The sequence below is a fragment of the Rhipicephalus microplus genome, chromosome 4 (genome assembly GCF_043290135.1).
Source record: "Rhipicephalus microplus isolate Deutch F79 chromosome 4, USDA_Rmic, whole genome shotgun sequence".
NCBI classification, from domain to species: Eukaryota; Metazoa; Arthropoda; class Arachnida; order Ixodida; family Ixodidae; genus Rhipicephalus; species Rhipicephalus microplus.
In genome coordinates this window covers 183,287,244-183,309,785 of record NC_134703.1, presented here as the reverse complement: position 1 = coordinate 183,309,785, position 22,542 = coordinate 183,287,244, and the positions used below count along the sequence as shown (strand labels likewise).

The following is a 22,542-nucleotide window of genomic DNA, read 5'->3' as shown; positions in this document are numbered from 1 at the left end:
GGTCCTTTGGTCCACCGGGTTTCCAACAAGCGCGCGTAGTTACTTTGCAGAGACGCGTAGTTGCTGGCGCATGCATTCGTAATCAGTCGAGTTCACTACTCGGCTCCTTACTTCCACCTGTGCAAGTTTGACGAGAGCGCTCTTGATGTGATTGTATTAAAGATGCACAAGCATGCCCGCCATCTCCCAATAACCATTTCTAATCCGCCCCTTCTGGGCATCGAGATGGTAAAGACTTTCACAAAGCTTTTGAAGGCACACTTGACCAATCAATACACGACTTTCAAAGACTGCATAGGGTTGCCGCCTGTTAGCCCGACTACATGTCGTCCACCCAAGATAAATGAAAGAGCCCGTACGCATCAGATAAGTCTGAATATATGCCCTGAACTGGCGCTCTCTCGGCCAAAATGACTAATGACGACCACAGTGGCAGGCGCCTTGCTTGTGGTAAGGCACTCAACCACCACTGTGGAAACAAACACGGCATCTTTTACGAGGGCGCCTTTGGCCCTCAACATGAAAAATGGCACACAACTGCAATCATCCACCTAAACATCGCGGTGAAGTGCCTTACATTCAGAGCACCGGGCAAAACACATCCAGATGAAGGCGCCATCATGCTAGCTGCTGCAGACAAGTTCCCGCATGTCATCATTACAGACTTGAGAGGGACCTGCAAAATTATTCAACATGGGTACATTCAACACCTTGCGTACAGCATCTTACAAAACAGCAATTACGTCGAGGCCCCGCGCTCTATAGGACATACAAGTTCTAGCTCAAATGGGCCTTAAAGATACTGACACCGCTGACGTTGCGCCCAGCACACTCACGTCTTCAGATCTTTCCGAGTTCGATGACGAACCTAATGTGGCGTTGATATTTCAAGAAACTACTAATTTCTACAGATTCAGCTACGCAATTTTTTCTGAACCCTGTAAGGGCTTGAAGACTAAAAAACAACTGAAGCTTTACTCTCGCGCCTTTGCACCAAAACACTGCTGTGCCCAGCAGTTTCAAAGTATCTTGATCGCGCCTGTATAGGAATATGCCCGCCCTGTGCGAAGATTTCTTTCAATAACTTCCGAAATGTGTGCGTATGCCAGTAAACTGCTCACCTCACCCCATAACCTCACCCCATCTTGGATAATTAAGAGGCAGCACTCAGCGCTTCCGACTTTGCGAGCCAGAAAGCACTGGTAAACCGAGCCCAATCAGCGTAAGGCGCCAATGGGCTTCTGCGATGTGGAGCCCACCTAGCATTTGTGAGGTGCGGCTCGCACCACACCACCTCCCACCTACTCGCTGTATATACATGCAATGAAGTGTTGTTTCTCGCTCTCACTTTCGCATCGCCTCAGCGTCAAAAGCGAAAAGGTGCAAGGCGCGTGCCCATCTCTGCAAAAGCGATGATGTGCGAGGATCCGATCTTGTGCATACGCGCCACATTCGCATGCAGCCTTGGTTGCACGCGTGCCTAATTTCAGCTGTGGTGAAAAAGCCTTAAAAACTGAGGTGTCACTGTGCCCTGGGGCTTCGAACTGCGCCGATCAGCGAAGAACGTGTCGCTGCTGGGACAGAAGCAGTAGCCACTAGGCTCTAAAGGCTGTCGCCGTGAGATGTTCGGGGAGTGGTCATCGACTTGGGAGAGCCGAGCGAGGCTACCTGGACTTGCCGCACATATTCATAACCGTTCTCGGTGAGCCTACAGAACATCCACTACGTGCCACGGCTGTAGTGACCCACGACTGTAGTGTTCCACGACACAGTGATCGAAGTGCCCTATCATGAGTGGAGTCTGGCGGCATCAACGGCGCCATTGATGAGTTACGGTTGCCCAAGCTGGCTGAAGACGACAAAGGTGACTGACACACCAGAGATGACGAAACTCGGATCGCGCAGGCAACCTGCTGAGTGCTTAGGAGCTTGTAGAGGACGTCAACAATGAACTCGGCGAACAATCGACACGGCAAAGTTATGAAGTTGACTTTGCGAACTACAAGTTTCTGGTTATTTAGATGCAATATAGCCTGTAACATGACGGGCTAGAGGGAGACTCAAACTGGATTGCAGTTGATTCTGTTTAGAATATGTAAAGGTTCTTTTAGTGAGTCACTGCTGAAAGTTCGGGAATGTTTGCTTTTTCTTTTTGTGTGACAATATAAGTTTGCCTTGCCACCACGGTCTCTCATCATCCCTAACCATCTCAGTCGCAAGCACTTCCAAGATAATCGTGCATTTCCACAAGGTCCCTACACCCGCGTCATCGCCTGTTCTTCGTGTAGCCGATGGCAGCACACCTTGCCCTCTCGTAATGTGTACTGCATGTGTGTACTTCAGTGGCCACACCCTGTCAGTTGTTTTTTCTCTTCTCGGCAATTGCGCCTATTACCTCCTTCTCGGCTACAAATTCTCAGTACGCATTCTGCCTTCATCGACTGTTCTGTTCTTTACCGTCTCTAACAGTTACAGATTCCTCATACGCCTGACGTAACCATCGCGTCTGCCCCAGGTTTACTTTTCGTACAGTTTCTTCGCTTGCCCCATGAACGACGACGCACGTTTCATTACCCCAGACCCTCCGGTCTCAACTCTCGGGTCGTCCGTATCTCCTTACCTCTTCCTTGGGCGTAATTCTGACACGTCATATAACTGTCTATTGCTCGGAAACTACGCATGTGTACCCCTACTAAACATAGTAGGTTGCCAATAATGTGCTCCTAAAAAGATGGCATTGAGCCCTATATACCATTTAGACGCACGCAACCCAGTTGCCCAGGCAACCGATGTGCGGCAGCAGGTGTCAGCGTGCCCTGCTCCTCGCGCACTACGTAATGACCTGTTCACCAACGTGAATGCCCTGGCCCTTTCTACTTCCAAAAACCAGAACCAACGCCTTCTGTTGGCGTCATATCGCATTTTTTTAAATTTTGCCTCATCCTAAATTGGCCAAAAATCCCTAGTAAAAAATCTTAATAATTGCGAATATGCAATTGATGTCCTTTACGTGTCTACGAGATGAAGCGCACCGTCATCCGTGCTAAGGACAATGTCGAGTCATCTCCGTCTCTCTGTGCGTCGCCAGTGGTTCTTTTAAAAAAGAAACATCACCTGGCAGTTCGGCATCTACTATAGGACGCTCGCAAAAAAGACGTCCACCCTTATCCGTGATGGCGTACGTTTATGATTATGTTATTGGCGCACGCCACTTTTCTACCTTAGACCTTCGCTCACGTAAATGGTACACTGTTGATATATAAAATTGTTAGGTAATGACCGTCAATATGACACTGAATGAGCTCTACGAGTTTAGCGGTATGAAAGTTAGCTGTAGAACTCACCAGCGACAGGAGCGCATGATAAAATCCCAAGTCCGCAATTTCAAGTCATCCAGCTGCCTCTGCTACCTTGACAATGTCGTGTTTTTCTCGCCTACGTTCATAAGTTACTGGCGACGCTTGTCAGCTATATTGAAAGTCTATCGCATCGCAGGTATTCAGCTCAACTCTTCGAAGTGACGCTTTCGCGACTGAGAGATCATGGTTTTTGGCCATCTTATTGACGCTGTGGGCATATAGCTTGACCAAGCCAAAGTACAAGGGGGGCCAAAAGTTCACAGCCAACTATCTCATATATTCTTAAATCAACCTGGCCAGCGAACTTTAAAAACCCCGTGTATGATCGTTATAAACGTCCCACGTAATGTTACTTCAAGGATGTTTGCTGTGTTTTTGGTTTATTATAGTATATTCGCTGCTTTGCAAAAGATTTCGCAGTGACTTAGCAGTCCCTTACATGCTTTTTTAAAGGGCCAGTAAGCAGGTATGACATTTTTGAGCTGACAAGCGCAATGCGTAAACAAGGTGCTCATAATCATGTCTGTTCTAATTTGCAACGCTACGCGCCGCGGAAACGGGTCAAATTTCAAGATGTACGCTACTCCCCCTCTCTTCTGCCGGCACGCTACCAAGAGAATGAGGGCATGACCTGCGCGTATGAACGGCCCTATGTGCGCGGCAATGCAGTGACATTGGTCCTTTACGTAGACGACTCTGCTCTGACGTTGCAAACTGTAGCACGTGACATGGCGAAAATTGTTTAACACAGCACGCGTAGTTTATGTAGTTTATTACTTGAAGAAATTAATAAATCTCTGCATAATTAATGAGACGCAATAAGGGATTGTGAGCGTGTTTTTTTTTTCATTTTTCCCATGAATGTCAATGAAATGCGGGGCTAATTTGTCGGTGTTTCACATGCGTTCGTGCACCCGTGGTCAGCACATAGAGCAGACAACCACCGTGGAACGCTCCTACGCGTTCGTGCGCTCATTGTGCTAATCTATTCTACCGCGTCTAAAGCAGCATTTTCACACCATTCCACAGAAACAGGCAGAATACCACAAAATAACGCTAGTCAACAAAGCAACGCTGCTCGCGTGCTCGGGGGTTGGACTTGTTTGGGCAGGTCATGCACACGTGACCTCTTGGTCGGATCTCTGAGAGGGTTGGGAAGAGATTTGGCTTGCGAAGGCTATGCGGAGGAGCCGCAAGGGTTTTGAGCTCGCCTTCTCTCATCCTCGTTTCTCGCCTCTTCAAAAACCCGCTTTCTCCGCTCGTGATGAATCGATTCAAAAAATATTTGTGGCAAAATTTTCCTCATTGGACACCCAACAGCTTCCACTGTTTCACTGTCTAACTAAAATTTGGTATGGGGCCTGTTGAGTGGCCCTTTAACTAGGATGTTTCCTTTTCTTGGGATCCTGACCGAGTGTACGCCTTTTCCCATCTCGTCAGATGAATGTATCTGGCTGTTCCCTTAAAATCGGGTGGCAGCTCATGGCACCTAGCCAAAAAGGTACGTACTAACACAAGGTATTGAACAATAGAAATTCACTCATGCCTTTATTGTAGCCCCGAATAATTTTGCCACCTCCTGATTATTTCTATCCATTTAAGCCTATTTTTCTTTCACTATCCATAACCTCAGTGGTTTTAAAAACTTCACGCAATCGTCTTAAACTATAGGCTGGACCCCTTTAGAGAACACTATCAAAGGTTCAGCCATCTCCTCCTCTCCACACGCACTACATAGCGTGTCTGTGCCTTCGTAAATGACTCGGTACGTCTTGGTCCACAATACTTCCGTTCTGGCCTTGAACAGCAGTGAACTACCCCAAGATTTGTCGTAGATCTTGTTTTCTGCATATTCCTGCTTGAAAGTTCAGTAGTTCACCAGTGATGAGTTCATAAACATTGTAAACTTTCACAATAATCTCTCTATTTTCTTCAGCATCTTGTTAACCGATGTTTCTTCTTGGCTTGATATTCCGCATTTGTCTAAATAGTACAACACATTTTTCGATCTCACCTTCTCCATTCAGTATTAACATTCTTCATGTACAAGTGGCTGAAAGTTTTCTTAGGCCAACACTCCTTTCAAAATTTTCTCAGTGACTCCTCAAATTCTATAACGCTGCTAGCTTTCCTGCAGTCGAACGATGTCCATACCATGTCACCGTGTGTGCCATGATTTGGGGCATAACCATGTGCTCCCAAAGCAAGTCTACCTAAGCCACGTTATTTAATTTGCAATCTTGCTTGAACGACTGATCCCATGACAAACGCTGAACGTCAAACCTGAGACCATGACACCTTTCCTGATCCCTCTTACAACATCAGACTTATGGAAGTTCCGAAGTGTCCTATTTTCATAACGCTGCGTTTTTGTTACTCTATGTGATTACGTATCTTTCGTGCTACCTTAGGTGCTCAGTCCGGTTGTTCATCTATACGCACAAATTTTCGTATATATCAACTAATTCTAGCGTGACCCCCTGTGTGTTACGCTGACTGCATTCGTTATCATTAAAAATGATGATTACCTGTTATTCCCTATTGAACCAAAAATTAAATCTAGCTTCCTCGTCCCCGCAGATATCTATTAATCCCTGCAGATCTTCCTTATTGTTGGATGTTATTATTATTTGATCTGCAAACATCAATGCTGGTACTGACTGTTCAACATGTTTTTCTTGCATGGGAAAATAAAGGCTGCAGCCGAGCGGACTCCCCTATAAGTTAGTTTTTAGCCTATGTAGATACACCATAAATAACGAAGGAGACAAGGAACATTCCTGTCGAAGCTCACGTTGTATTTTATAGGTTTAAATACCTGAAATTTCCATTTTATAACTACCTTCTTATTTATATAGGAATTCCTTAGAATATTGTTTATTCCATCTTCCACATCTATTGCGTCCAGTATTCCCCACGTCTTCTTGAATCACTCTACCATAAGCTCTCTCGGTATCTAGAAATGCCATTTACAGAGGCCTATGTTGTTCTTACGCTATTTCAATACACTCAATCTATGAAAACAGATTGTCCTTCTACCTCCTTTGTTAACAGAACCTATTTTGTAGTTCTCCCAGCATCCCCTGATTCTCCACCCATGTCGGTAGTCTTTCCTTTACTGTCTGCATAACCAGCCTGTAGACGACTGATTTCACTGTTTTAGGACGGTAGTTCTTTATATCAAATTTATCCCACTTTCCTTTATAGAATATGCTCATCCTGCTTAGTTTTCATTCAATGGAGCATTCACCATCTATTACTGTTTTGCTCATTGCCTCTCTTATTGTTTGCTCAGAGTTTGGTCAAACTTTATTTATTGGCATATGTGGCATGTCACCAGTGCTTGTTGATGGGCTATTAAGAACCTTCTTCTCTGCCCCTTCCTGCTCCTATTATCCCAGAGAAACAACTGCACTATTTGCTCCATCCTCATCTGCTGTGATGCATGCAGCGCTGCTTTGGTGTTTAAAACTTTCTGCCATCATTGTTCTTATATATTCTCTTGCCTTATCCCCTTCTAGCCTAACCCCCTGAGCTGTAGCTATAAACATCTGTTCCATGCTTGTCTTATTACTTGGAAAATTGAGAAGGTTCCATAATTTTGCAGCTGCCTTTTTATTTTTTGTTTACTTCCGCCGTTTACTGGCCCCTCCTTTTTGTAATCTTTTCAGTGATCACACTGGAGGCTTTCCTACTGCAGCTAAAACGTTATCCCATTTTTAGATCATCTTCCTGTTTACCCCTCTCTTTAGCATACCTCTGTTGACTGGAAGCTTTCTGGCGTCTCACCATGGCTCTCTTAACTTTCTCATTACCAGCTCTAGAATTTGTGTCTCTCTTTTTCGGTTGGTTTGACTCCTACTCGAGCGAACTCTAACTCAAACATTCGAGTTAGATTTGTGTACGTCCACTCTGTTTTAGTATTTTCGGTGATTATTTTCTCAATCTCTTTAGTTGCAGTTTTAATTTGCCTTTCAGTATAAATATTACCACGTGTTTGCTCATACTGCCTCCTCGCCATTTTTATTTCTCTTCCAAAACTCAGCTTGATACGTTTGTAATTCATCTATGATCATCACCCTTAGCTGATCATACTTCCTATGTGACAACATTGCGTAATATATCGGCGGCAGCAGCCTTCCCGATTCCCATGTTAGCAGTCGTTCGCACTTCTCGGTACGTTCGCAAATAAATGAGCCATGACTTTTACACATATTCGTTTGCATTCTGCCTGTTGGGTCAATATATTCATCCATGCCTTCTATGTGCACTTTCAGATGTCCTCCGATATTTACATTAAAACTATCCTTGTTCATATATGTCATTTTCTGTTCACTGCATCATTTCTGAATGTTTCTTTCTGGCTTTTACAGCTGTCCGCAAGTGTACGAAACGCATGAGCGTCTTCTGCTCTGCCACTATCCCTTTTAACCATAAATATTCCCAAAACTCCTGCTTGACCCTTTGATGGTTTAGTACTTTCATGAATAAACGCTCCAATACCATCCTCCCTTCTGCTGCCTTCTGTTTTATTACAATATCCGCACGCGTAGTCCGGAGTGCAGGTGGTTGTTTCATTTCATTAAGATGTGTTTCTAGAAATACAAATATCATCACCTTCTTCTCCCTTAGCTGTTGTGCTATGTCTACTCATTTCAATGTGTTCCTACCACCCTGCATATAATATACACTACATCTGAATTCGCTCTGCCATCGTGCCCACATTGTTTTCTCCCCGGACTCCACGTGTCCTATACAGTCGTGTCACTCTGAAATCATACCTGTTATACCACCTGTCAAGAAGTCCCCCTGGTTGTTTTCTTCGTTACTAGTTATCCTGGACCTCGAAAAGCCCGAGTGCTTCCAGGAAAAGGTACTGGGCGTCCCAAATTTCGCCAACCTACCTCATGATCTAGCCTCCTATCAAAGTGAATTCTGGCTCATTGAGAACTACCCCACCTATGAACCTTCCTGTATATTTTGTCTGCCTCAGAGCCTCTATCTCGGCTCATCTGCAATATCTATTATTTTCTATCGACAACCGCTCTTTGCATGTTCATACCATTACCAATACCTGCATCTGAGGGGAAATGGCGCGCATGTCTTCGACCCCTTTCGCCTAGGTGGTTGCCAGATCTGTGAATTCTTCATTCACGACATCGTTTAGACCGCCAACAATTATCACGAGGTTTCATCCATCGCCTTTAGTTGTCAGTTTTGCGCTCGTTTCTCTTATTATAGCTTTATACTGGCAACATCCCTATGTAACCCTCTTCTTGCCTCTTACCCTCTTTTTTATTGCTTCTGCGTATCGATTTAAATTCGAGTACCCAGTTACTAGTACGAGCTCCGACTTTTCTGCTTGAGTGTTCCGCTTCTACAGAATACCTGCGCTTGTATGGCCAACTGCTTCATTCCCTCCCAACCCACAACTACTTCACAAAGGCTGGGTATTGTGACCATTGAACAAGCTGAACTTGTTTTTTCCGAACCTGTTTTCCTTTCGTCTCCACCATTCTAGGTACTGGTGGCCTAACACGTTCGCCATTGGGTGCTCCTTTTTTCGCCTTTGCTAGTGCCTCTGTGGCTGACCTGAACTTTTCTCCCATCGCCTTCATTTCTCTCGGTCTGTCGCCAACGCATTCTGCAGCTCGGTGAATCTCATCATCAGTTAACTCTTAGCAAACATCATTTTCTCTATTTTCTTCTCGACCTCACGTTCTCTACACTTGACGTCAGCTTCCTTTTTGTTCACATCCGCAGTAACCTCCACTTTCAAGCGCACCCCGCATTCTGAACATCTTAGTCTTTTTCACACCTTGTTCTCTTTTGAAAGTCTTTTTTGAAAAAAAATACACCAGTTCCCACGAGTAACTGAACTTTCCCACTTGATAAGTACAGGACGCGGTGTACGACAAACAGGTCCCTAAGTAAAAAATGGCAGATGCCACGTACAATGAGAATCGATGACATGCGAAGAACGAAGAGGAAAGAATTATATGCCACTCTACAATCAGCACAACGTTACAAGGTGGAGGTAAATGATGCCGTACATGAGTTGTGTGTCATGATTTTCCTATTTAAATGTGTTTTACCTTTGTCTTCTATTCAGGTCACGTGATACCAAATTTAGTATCACGTGACCTCTTGATACTAATTATAAGTTTAGTATCACGTGAAATTAGTAACAAACACCCGCAAACACGCTATGAGCGCTATGAGCGTGATATGGTGTCATGTTCTTACATTACACGCAAGTCAGGATTATCATGTTTGCACCAGTCATATATTTCACCATCCATTGACGTAACTTAACACGAAATTTGATTTATGTGGAGCTAGCAAAACGGCTGCGAGCGCATCATGAAGGGCTCAATATACTACAATGCAGCATTGACGCACGCGCACGCTGGGAACTGGGGCGCTACATTGGCAAAACGCGAGCACTCTATAGTGTGACTCCAGGCGCGACCGGCGTCCATCGGCGCGGTTCGACGGCAAGCGGTGCGAAATGTGACACGCTGCATTTGAGACGATGCGTTACCCAGACAACACTGCGTCTGGCTCTTTTCATGAGGGAGGGACGCCGGACGCGCTGAAACGAGCATGCGTCAAAGCAGCTCAGCGCGGTGCGCGCCTGCGAGTATATGGCAGGACCAATGCCTGGCGTTGCAACGCCAGCGTGACGCGGCACAATGAACGCCGGCGAGCACGCGCACCGGGCCATGTCGAAAGGTATTGGCGCCTTGAATGTGGCACGTAGTCACTTTCTCATATGACACGCAGCTCATGATTATCATGTTTGTATAACAAGTCACATACCTTCGTCATCCGTTGATGTCACGTAATACCAAATTTGGCATATATGAAGCTAGCGAAACGGCCGCGAGCGCATAAGGATTGTGGCATGTAGTCATGTTGTTACATACCACGAATGTCGTGATTATCATGTTTGCACTAGTCATATACCTTCGTCATTCATTCACGTATCGTAATACCAAGTTTGGTATAGTTGACGTTAGCGAAACGGCGTGAGCACATCATGAGCATGGCATGTAGTCATGTTGTTACATGACACGCATGTCATGTTTATCATGTTTGCACTAGTGTTATACCTTCATCATCCAATCATGTCCCGTATTAAAAATTTGGTATTAGCGAAGCAAGCGACACGGCCACTAGCACATCATGAGCGTGGCATGTAGCCATGTTGTTACATGACACGCATCTCATGATTAAAATGTTAGCACCAGTTACATATCTTCGTCATCAATTGACGTCACGTAATGCCAAATTTTGCATTTGGGACGCTAGTGAAATGGCACCGAGCGCATCTTGAGAATGGCATGTAGTAATGTTGTTACTGGACACGCATGTCATGATTTTGATGTTAGGGTCTGTGGCTTGTGTTCGCCATGCAATCATGTCATATCACACAAGTTTTGCAACACGCCATGTGGACGAAACGACCGCAAGAGCTTAAGGACCATGAAATGTAAACCGTGACATTCATGACTTACATATCTTGATTTTCGTGTTGTGACTAGTCAAATATAGTTTTCATACAGTCATGTTACGCCATACCAAGTTTGGTATTAATACCATTATCGAAACGGCCAGGAGAGCTAATTGTCATAGGCGGCTAGATAGATAGATAGATAGATAGATAGATAGATAGATAAATAGATAGATAGATAGATAGATAGATAAATAGATAAATAGATAAATAGATAAATAAATAAATAAATAGATAAATAGATAGATAGATAGATAAATAGATAGATAGATAGATAAATAGATAAATAGATAAATAGATAGATAGATAGATAGATAGATAGATAGATAGATAGATAAATAAATAAATAAATAAATAAATAAATAAATAAATAAATAGATAGATAGATAGATAGATAGATAGATAGATACAGACAGACAGATAGATAGATAGATAGATAGATAGATAGATAGATAGATAGATAGATAGATAGATAGATAGGTAGATAGATAGATAGATAGATAGATAGATACGCGAAAAGTCGCCGAAGTTTGCTAAGAAATGCTTCGCATTAAAAAAAAATTCCAAGATCCGCAATGAAAATTTCTGTGGTTGGTGTATTTACACTCCTACCCCGTGGTGGCGAGAGAAAAACATACAACCAAGAAAAATACCACGTGACTGACCCCTCAAAAGCTGTACATTGTAATAAGTGCAATATAGGTTCCAACTAATGCCTTATTTAATTATTGATATTGATTTATATGTGGGGTTTGACGTCCCAAAACCACCTTATAAAAATGAGAGACGCCATAGTGGAGGGCTCCGGAAATTCCGACCAGTTGAGGGTCTTTAACGTGCACCCAAATCTAATCACACAAGTCTACAGCTTCCTTATGAAATAATAAAAACAAGCTTCAAGCATGCGAAAACACTATTTTCCGCAGTCGATCCAGAGCCCTCGCAAAACACGCCCCTCTGCCACAAAACCAACTCATTGCTTGTCGACCTACTCGCATCACGCCCTCTGTTGGTTCATTTGGATGACTTCCCACTCTGCGGTGTAAGTGCCGATGCGTGTGAGGATGGCATCGGCCCTGTTTCTGCCAAAACTAACGTGCTCAAGTGTGTGTTATTGGTCACGCCAGCTGCCTTCAGTTCGCCGCTAAACGGAATTATTCAATGACAGAGAGAGAGAGTGTCGCACTCTAGTTTGAGCCGTTGAAAAGCTTGGTTCATGTCTATAAGGAACACCCGTCACAATTGTCAGGAGTCATGATGCCTTCTGTGGCTGTTTAAAAGATTCTAGTGGATCCTGGAATTGGCATTTACGAATTGAATAGTACACGTTAACTGCCGTATATAAGTCTGGCTGCTTTCATGAAGACGCCGACTGCCTGTGCCGTTATCACATAGACCCACCAAAATGTTCAGCGGCCGACAATCGCTTCAGTTCGGCAAATGCCGATTCATCTATTCATCTCTTGGTACCATGCGCACGTACATGGTTTCGTTACAGTTGCTTCACAGTGGAACACTGCTTTGTCATCTGACAGACCTGACCTCCTGCTTTTAACTCAGAAACACCTTCGTTCGACTGTCCTCGCCCAGCCTCACATTGTGACAACAGCGGGTTACCCCGCCATTTCGCCTACGTATGACTATGCACACCACCTCTTCTGCTGGTCAGTATTGCAGAAATCCGTACTTCACTACGTGATCTTTTGCGGCCTTTCTCAATGCTAAAACTAGTCAACACATTGGCCCGCTGGCAATCTTCAATCACTCGACGTTTTATAGAAGCCCACGAGTGTTGAAGATTGGGCGAGTTGGTTCGTCGTACTTGAACTGGTATAGCGCATTGCGGGGAAGAAGAAACGGCCAAGCAGAACGACACAAAAGGACAGAGCGCTAACTTCCAACAGAGCTTTATTGTCAAACTGCATCAAATATGCAGGCCGGCGCAAGCATACAAAACCACCCTAACGCAACGACAAGAGTACACACAACATCGCACCATCACATCTCACAGATTCATAGGCGGTTATCCTGATTAAGGAAGGCCACTTCATGTTAAGATAAAACCAAAGAAGGGGCGCTTATACACGTGATGCCAGCTCTTGCTATACAATGCGCTTCTATAATTTCCCGAGTTAATTGTGACGGTTGCTTTTTAACCACTTCACATTGATCAAACAAGGGGGAACATTCACAATCGCGGCATTGAATTCCAATTTGGCCCTGCATTGCTTTGTGAACATTATAATGGTGCTCTTTTAGCCTTTCATTAGGGCAGCGCCCCGTTTGGCCGAAATACCACTTAACCCAGTGGAATCGCGTAAACAACCCCCGCTACACACGGCACAAACCCAGTTTTGTGCTTGGTTGAGCAACCAGTGGTACGTGATTTGAGAGGATTGACTGCTTTGCAAAGCTGCTGTAACTTATCCGGCGCTGAAAACACCACTTTGACGCTGCATTTCTCCCCTATCTTTTTTAGCCGGTGGGAAATGTCATGCACGTAGGGTAAAATACGGGTCTTTTTCGGTCGTTAGATTCCGGCTGAGCCTCGGAGTTGCAGCCTTTCTTTATCTGTTTTAATAGCTTTTCAGCTATAGATACCAGTAGGATAGCTGGGTACCCAGCACTAAAAAGCCTTTCAGCTTGAGCTGCAAAGCTGCGCTGCATGACGTGATGGCATCATTTCCTAAGAGGATTGATGAGACAAAGATTTGTGATGCTTCGCTTAACTAACTTGAAATGGGAAGAGTCATAGGGTAAAAGAGGTTTTCCAGTTCTAGGTTCAAATAGCCGGCTCACATTGTCAGGTGAAAGACTCAGTTGGTGCTTTAGCCTTCCAGAATCTCACGGGTGTCCATAACAGTAACCTCTTAGAGCTTCTGCCTTTTTATATCAAGTCTACTTTTGTATTTTTTGATGATCGTAAATACATATAGAATAGTGGTGTCTACATCGGGTCATGCCTCGCCCCGATCCTTAGTGACATATACCTTGCATATCATGACCGTTTGCTGATGAGCATGCTTGACCAAAATATTTCCACCAAAATATGTCGTTACGTACACGACTTTTTAATTTTTATCGACTGCAGCGACGCTACCTGCCAGCACCTAACCAACGGTATTGTAATGACTTTTTAAGAATGTTTTAAACCACTTTTATTGACTCATGAGATGCCAGTTGACAAGAGCTTACGCTTTTTAGATTTGAATTTAATTCTTTCACCTGACCATGTGAGCTGGCTATTTGAACCTAGAACTGGAAAACCTCTTTTACCCTATGACTCTTCCCATTCCAAGTTAGTTAAGCGAAGCATCACAAATCTTTGTCTCATCAATCCTCTTAGGAAATTATGCCATCACGTCATGCAGCGCAGCTTTTCAGCTCAAGCTAAAAGGCTTTTTAGTGCTGAGTACCCAGCTATCCTACTGGCATCTATAGCTGAAAAGCTATTAAAACAGATAAAGAAAGGCTGCAACTCCGAGGCTCAGCCGGAATCTAACGACCGAAAAAGACCCGTAGTTTTACCCTACGTGCATGACATTTCCCACCGGCTAAAAAGATAGGGGAGAAATGCAGCGTCAAAGTGGTGTTTGCAGCGCCGAATAAGTTACAGCGGCTTTGCAAAGCAGTCAATCCTCTCAAAGCACGTACCACTGGTTGCTCAACCAAGCACAAATCTCGGTTTGTGCCATGTGTAGCGGGGGTTGTTTGCGCGACTTCACTCTCATGTGGTAAGTGGTATTTCGGCCAAACAGGGCGCTGCCTTAATGAAAGGCTAAAAGAGCACCATTATAATGTTCACAAAGCAATGCAGGGCCACATTGGAATTCACTGCCGCGATTGTGGATGTACCCCCTTGTTTGATCAATGTGAAGTGGTTAAAAAGCACCCGTCACAATTAACTCGGCAAAGTATAGAAGCGCATTGTACTGCAAGAGCTGGCATCGCGTGTATTAGCGCCCCTTCTTTGGTTTTATCTGAACATGAAGTGGCCTTCCTTAATCAGGATAACCGCCTATGAATATGTGGTATGTGACGGTGCGATGTTGTGTGTAATCTTGTCGTTGCGTTAGGGTGGTTTTGTACGCTTGCGCCGGTCTGCATATTTGATGCAGTTTGACAATATAGCTCAGTTGGAAGTTAGCGCTCTGTGTCTGTCTGCTCGGCCGTTTCTTCTTCCCCGTAATGCGGTATACCAGTTCAAGTTCTATAGAAGCCATTCCATTGTGTCGGCGTTGACTTTTTTTTGTTCGTTTTCTACGTGTGGTTTGGGATTTCATTCGATCACCGTTTTCACAGAGTAAGTCACGCGGTATGCAGTTACTTGCGCCCTCCAACCAGCTGCTCAGCCAATACAGCTGAATTCTTACTCCATGACGTTATCTTTCAGCCCGCAGCACCTAGGCACGTTTTAAGCGACCATGGCAGACTGTCTCTTTTTTGAGTCACCAATGACATCCTGACTTCTTGTTCGACCAAGCATCGGCGAAAAACTGCCGACTGCCTACAAGTGAGCGGCTTAACGGAGCAGATGAACTGAACAATTACTGACATACTGGCAATGTACGTGTCAGCCGACCACGAGGATTGAGATTCTACATTTAACACGTCTCGGCACGAGACGGCTTGTTATTCGCCTTTCTCCTATTCGGTCGAAATATATTGTTGCGTATTCACAACTCCAGCACTCTATACGGCACCTACCGGCATTATAGGGAAGCTGCGTACTGAGGTCCAAACAGTCAAAGCGCCAGTCATATACGGCTGAAGCACGGTAGTATGGTGCCGCCCGGGAATAAAAAACGAATGGCCAAGCGGTTTTGTTCTCTGTCCGGGTGAGGTACTAGTGTGAACTTGAACCTACTAAATGACCATTGTATCCAGTGACTGCACGTTGCTGCGTCGTTCGACGTAGGTAAACGAATTTGCACAGACGCTGTGCACCATATGCATTACACACACACAACGCTACCACTTGAAGAACGCCGCTCACCCTTGCGGGACCGTAGCTGTCGAATAAAATAAGATGCTCCACGTGAACAACCCGCTACTCTTCAACAAATCAGCGCGAACTTCCATCACACTGCAGAAAACTCAATATGCTCGTTAGCAACAGCGCACGCAGTGACTTCCGTGAATCCGCCATGCTGCAACTCCGCTGCGATGTGGGGAGAGGTTGTCTTCAGTTTGCACCCTCTAGGCTGCTGGTTGCCCCATCAATTTTCATGTTTATATTGTATATACAGCTTTTTTTTGTCGCCTCTGCGTAGCAAAACCAAAGTTCAGCTGTAATTCAGGAAGTGTTAATTATGTTGCCACTTCCAGCGGGGCTTGAAATATATAAGTAACTTGCTCTTAGCGAAAATACATAGAGCATCTTCAAATAATAATGTGATTTCTTGTTGTTTCTTGTGTACTGTTGGGTCACTTTAGTTCATGTCGAGCAGCACTTCTTCAAACAGGTGTGAAGCTTCATTGTACATAAATAAATGTTGTAGTAAATACTGCACTGAACAAAAGGAATAGCAACAACAACTCTTTTTACGTGTAGTATCGATCTCAATGAGATCAACCAGTGTTCCTCAAAAGCCCAGTTTCTACCCAGTTTCCACAGTAGCTTTTTTATTGCTGTCGCAGAAGTGCTGTAAGTGTTTTAGCTTCCTCAATGGTTTCAATACGCTACCGAATATTGAAGTAATATATTTGCAATAATTTATTCAGCTGAGGACTGTTAGTATTTCTCCAATAGCTATGCTACACAAGCAGTTTGTCGTGGTCTTTCAATCAAGTCACTCTACACATTTATTTACGCTGTAAAATGATGTAAATTGCTACAAGAGAACAGCATAACGCAAATTATCAGGCACGCTATTGTGAAAGTTCACTTCTGGAGGCTTGCATGTGCCTAGACTTACCTTGACCAGTTTTTTGCACTCAATTACAACATCGAGCTTCGGCAAAGGTTCGAAGCGTGCTGAGTTGTCATTTTCATTTATTTCAGTACCAGTCACCGTGAGCGTAGGCGGAAACCAGTAAGTAGGCTGTAAGAAAAAAGTGCAGTTTAGTCATAAGAAGAGAAATGGTTTGTTAGGAAGCAGCCGAAGCAAATACATGCAGCGAAATTCACACTCCAGCTTTTGTTGATGAGGTGTCAGCACTCTTACTGGTACGCGACGATATCTACTCAATACATGGACTCTTGGTATCCATGAGATACAGAGGCAAAACGTTATAGCTATTCAGAATATTGTCACGGGGTCGTGACGTGGCCGAAGACAGGAGACTTCTTGTTGGAATTTAACTGTTTATTTGGGCGAACCTGTGCCCGGTAAACAGAAAGTCCAATTACAGCAGCAGTCTCGCACAGATAGCAGTCTCAAACTGATAGCGGCGAACGGAGCGTCGGCCTTCGATCAACAACTGAAGGGCGGCGAAGCGCGTCGGCATTTATACTCCCGCCGTCGAATGTTCTAGTGCTATCGCTGGCGGCGGCGTGCGTTCCAGAACAATCTGTACCATTCGCACAGTGGGCGTGATCTTATCGAAATGATCTACTACAGTCCGGAACCCTCTAGAAAACTGCAGGCGCGGTTTGCGCTGAGAATCGTGTGGTGTTTTGGGACGATAACAAAAACTTGGGAAATGGAACGTGGCAATATTTTATTGCATGAATGGACTTGGAATTTTAAGCACTTTTTTGGCTATGTGACGAAACAGTGGCGAGCTTGGAAATAATGCCAAATTTCGAGGCAAGCTGAACCGTTTTTACTGTAGAAAAGATAACACTAGAATTATTAGGCCATCGTTTCTCACTCTAATAGCTTTAGTCATTCACATTTATATTCATCCAAGTTTGTTGAATTTATAGACTGCCGAGATGGGCAATGTAATATGCCTTCGCTTAATTCTACTACAGTTGATTTAATGAAGCTTGAAAGCTTTATTTGGACAAATATTGCGTATACCTAGTGCTGTAGTTGGCCAAATAATATTGGAGCGGGGAAAATTGAATGCTCGCTGAATATATTACACTGCTTCATATATGAAAGCATCTAGTGGTATCGTTTAGTAACCTTTCATAATGGTAATGCTAGGCATCCTGAGCGAGTTGAGCACAAGAAAACTCCACAAAATTCGCAAAACTGCTTGAAGAGTGTTCTCAAACACACGTTTCATGTCCTATATATGAAGTATGCAATAACGTCCACGTCAATATATATATGTATATATATATATATATATATATATATATATATATATATATATATATATATATATATATATATATATATATAGTGGGAGTAATAATTCAATGGGCCAGTTAGTCTTCGTGAAGGTATGGGATATGGCACAACGGGAGCGTTGTCAACAAGGATAAATATATTTATTTCACAACAGTTTCGGGAGGGGACCTCCCTTCATCAGGGGATGAGGGAAATAAATATATTTATCCTTGTTGACAACGCTCCCGTTGTGCCATATCCCATACCTATATATATATATATATATATATATATATATTGTAACGACGAGAAATAAGACACAACGCCTTTGCTGCAGGCCGGCTGTTCTTATTCTGCTTCGTCTTCCTCCTCTTCCTCCCTAGCATGCGAGTCTGTGCCAGAGAGAGTTCCAGTTTCGGTTTTCGTCATTACACTCGGCCATGACTGCTAGCATTGTCGTTGGGCCAAACGACAATGTTCTGGTAGGTAAGGCTAGCTGCAGCAGTTGACAGTGCTTCAGGTGGGCGAGGTTGGCTACATCGTCGTGGTCGGTCTCGACCACGCTGGAAGTTTGTCGAAATTGGCTCCGGCGGCCGACACTGGCTATGTCGTCTGGGCCGTTCACCGTGTCGTGATGGAGACTGGGTCCTGTGCGCGCGCGGAGCTGGCGGTAAAGTTTTTGGTGGGTGGGCTTGACTTTGTCGCCGTGGTCGAACTCGTCCATGATGCAACGTTTCCTGACAACTCGTAGAATGCAGTTCAGGTGGACGGCCCTGACTGTTCCGGCAAGGTCGCAGAGTAACCTGGAAACGCTGGTGTTTGTCCCACCGTCGCTGGTGGACTGAACTGCAGCGGGATGCCCTGCGAGGCAGCCATGATGACGTTTGGGCCATTTCTTGAAATGAGATGGGACGCAGCTCATGGTTGGGCATAAATACCAACGCAGAACTCCCAGACGTACTCGAGCCGGTGGCTTCTGGCGAACTGTCATGTGCAAACATCGTATGCTGGGAGGAAACAGCAGGAGGGCTGGTCCTCGGCAAGTTCTCGATGGCAGTGGCCTCAGCGTAGCTAGGTATCTGGGCTTTCTCGAAGGAAACGTTCCTTGGTAGCCGAGTGTCTGCGTGGCTGAGCATGATCGTGGTCTGGTAGGGTTCAGTTGTGTCTAATACAATAGGATTGAGTGCCTCGATGTCCTCAGACGACGAGCGCGAGGGCCGTATCTCCGGACGAAGGTCTGGTGGCGGTATTTTCAGGTCGAATACCGATGCAGAGTCCGGGACCTGTAGTGTAGGATTCCAGCCACTTCGGTCAGGGTCAGCAGCAGGGAACTCCTGGCAGCATTCCGTTGACGAGCTGCAACGAACGATTGCAGCCTCGAGGCGGGGCGCTGCCTGGGCTCCATCCTCGGCCTCGGGAAAGATCGAGCTGGACTTGCTGGAGTCACAGGAAATCCGTCCGAAAGCGGCAATCAGGGCTGCACTCCATTCTGCCCAGGACTGCTGCCTGACGCCTTCGTACCTGTGCCATGCTGCGGCAGCATCCCGCAGGCGATCTATGGCCATGTCCCACTTGTGCTCTTCAGTCGTTCCGAGAGCGTTGACGGTTGCCACCCATTCCTCGGCGTCGTCCTGGAAGCCGCGAAATTCCGGTAGCGCGAAGGAAATCGGCGATGGCGGGACGGCGGGCATAACTCCGAAATGTGCCCCCGCCAAGCAGTTCACTTGCTCCGATACCTCCGCGAGAGAACGCCGGAGATTGCGACGGTTCTCGGGCGAGCTTACCTCGAAGTTTTGTGCGGCGGCCGCAGCCAACATGGCATTGAGTGCGCACAATGTTGGCAAGATGGCAGGACATAGCTTGGAACTCGACGCTATGAGGGCGTTGGTCGTGACACGGAGTTGCGCGATGGTATGCTGCAGCTCCGCTGCGCTGTCGTGTGATCCGCACGAAAAGCCAAGGCCCGCCTCTGCGGAGGATACAGTGACTGCGGTATTCGAGGTGGTACAATTCCTGACCAAGGACGCGTGGACGGCGTCCCTTGGAAATCCAGCTGTGGTCGGATTCGTGGACATGGGTTCCAGGGCGCTGGAAGCGTCAACGACGTTCCCAGGCAAGCGGAACCCGTGTGATGAGTTGTGACCTGGTACTGTGGCGTAGATGAAGCGGTGTTGCGCCGCCGGGTAGGCCTCGACGCCGTACACGGTGGGTGCTTGAAGCGCCGACAGGTTGCCAGGTATGGAGGAGGCATGTACGCCATCCCTAGGTGAGAGAGGCCCGTGCGCATGGTTGCCGTGACGTGTCGCGTCCCTGGGCAAGTTCCCCGAAACCACAACGGAGGCCTGGACGCCATCCGTCGGTGCTGGGATCGATGCTGGCCGCGACGGACGCCTTGCGGGTTCCATCAGCGAAGAAGCGTGACGGCGTTCCTTATCGTGAATTGGTACCGGGAACGGGTGCTGGAGCCGCCGAGGAGGCCTTGACGCCGTCCCAAGCGACGCTTACCGCGGCTACACGTCGGCGGGTATCCTGGGTGACGAAGCCGGGACGTAAGACGTCTTCTTCGTCGGCTGCGCCATTGTAACGACGAGAAATAAGACACAACGCCTTTGCTGCAGGCCGGCTGTTCTTATTCTGCTTCGTCTTCCTCCTCTTCCTCCCTAGCATGCGAGTCTGTGCCAGAGAGAGTTCCAGTTTCGGTTTTCGTCATTACAATATATAAATATTGTGAGGAAGAAGATGGACACATGCGGAAGCGCACTGCCATCGCCTGGCTCGCTCGGCTCTTTCTTTTCTCTCAAGCTACGCTTTGCCTGACGACGAAACCACGGCATTACGTGCCGCAACTGCTAAGGACGTTTCCTCGTTTATTCTACACAGCTATGTTTTCCGCCATGGCGTCCCTCGTGAACTGCTCAGTGATCGCTGCCGTGTATTGCTCTGAGACGTGTTGCAATTCACTCTTATTCCAATGCAGAATTATTCACCAAACCGCTACCAAAAACCACCCACAGACAAACGGATTAACGGAACAATTTAACAGAACTCTGGGTGACATGTCGATGTACGTTGCGTCATACCACTGCGATTGGGATCTTGTTCTTGCGTTTGTCAAATTCGCCTACAACACCGCCTCCCAAGCCACCACAGGATTTTCACCTTTCTTCTTGCTATACGGCCGTGAACCCACTAGCACCATTGATAAAATGCTGCCATATCTTCCAGATGTCGACAACTACCAGCCTATGTCTGCGGTGGCTCACCATGCCGAAAAATGCCGACAACTGGCCCATTCCTTCACCTACGACCAACAGTGTCGCCAAAAACAGCGACACGACTCCGGCATCCCTCCTGACCCTTTCACCATCGACTCTCTCGTGTGGCTTTGGGTGCCGCCAGTTGCTGTTCCGGGCATTTTGTCTAAGCTTCTTTCGCGGTATTAAGGACCCTACTGCGTGGTCGCGCAGGCCTCTCCTGTTATTTATGTGGTTGAATCCGTTACGCCCTCTTTCGACCTTCGTCTTCGGGGGCGAAAATAAGTCCACATTTACCCTCTCAAGCCGTATTATGACCCTTTGACATCTCTCTAGTCGCCAGGATGGCTACCTCTTGATCCCAGGGGTTATTGTGAGGAAGAAGATGGACACATGCGGAAGCGCATTGCTATCGCCTGGCTCGCTCGACTGTTCGCTCCCTGGCTACGCTTTGCTTGCTGCTGCTGCAATCTTCCCGGTCGTGGTGTACCTCAATAAACACCTGTTACAATATATATATATATATATATATATATATATATATATATATATATATATATATACATATATATATATATATTTATATATATATATATATATATATTTCGTTTTATTTCATTTATTGTCTCTCAATGCACAAGGCGTTACAGAGAGGAGTGGTGAAAAAAACAAACAATCTGTACAAACAAATAGAGCATGTTTAAAAAGGGTATGCGTTTATGGTACTCTTGAAGTTGGTCGGGTCAGTGATGGATGCGATGGAAGCGGGAAGGTGATTCCAGTCCGCGCTTGTTTTGGGCATGAATGAATTAAAATGGAGGTTTGAACGGCTGCTTGTAATTCCAACTTTGAAGTGGTGATCGCTGCGGGATGAAATGTAGGATGGCGGCAAAAAAAGCGAGTTACTCCGTGAGTGCATGGTATGGTACAACCTGTGGAAGAGGCACAAGCGCGAGATTTTGCGGCGAAATGATAGGCTGGGTAGATCTAAGGTTGACTTCATATGGGTTACGCTTGCTGTGCGGGAATAGTTCGACAAAATGAAACGAGTGGCGCGATTTTGAATTGCTTTGATGCTACTGATATGGATGTTTACGTGGGGATCCCATACAGATGATGAATATTCTAGCTTTGGTTGGACTAATGTTTTGTAGAGCACAAGTTTCAGTTGCATCGGGGCAAGGGAG

At 45.7% G+C, this 22,542-nt stretch overlaps 1 protein-coding gene across 1 annotated transcript in view; it reads right to left on the bottom strand.

Annotated features, from left to right (window-relative positions):
• The window catches only part of LOC142814456 (phospholipid-transporting ATPase ABCA3-like), a 173,909-nt gene that overhangs the window by 69,039 nt on the left and 82,328 nt on the right, over positions 1–22,542 (bottom strand). The window contains exon 3 of the mRNA XM_075893218.1: positions 16,794–16,919. Coding sequence (XP_075749333.1) covers positions 16,794–16,919 — 126 coding nt within the window. The remainder of the gene's footprint in view (positions 1–16,793; positions 16,920–22,542) is intronic.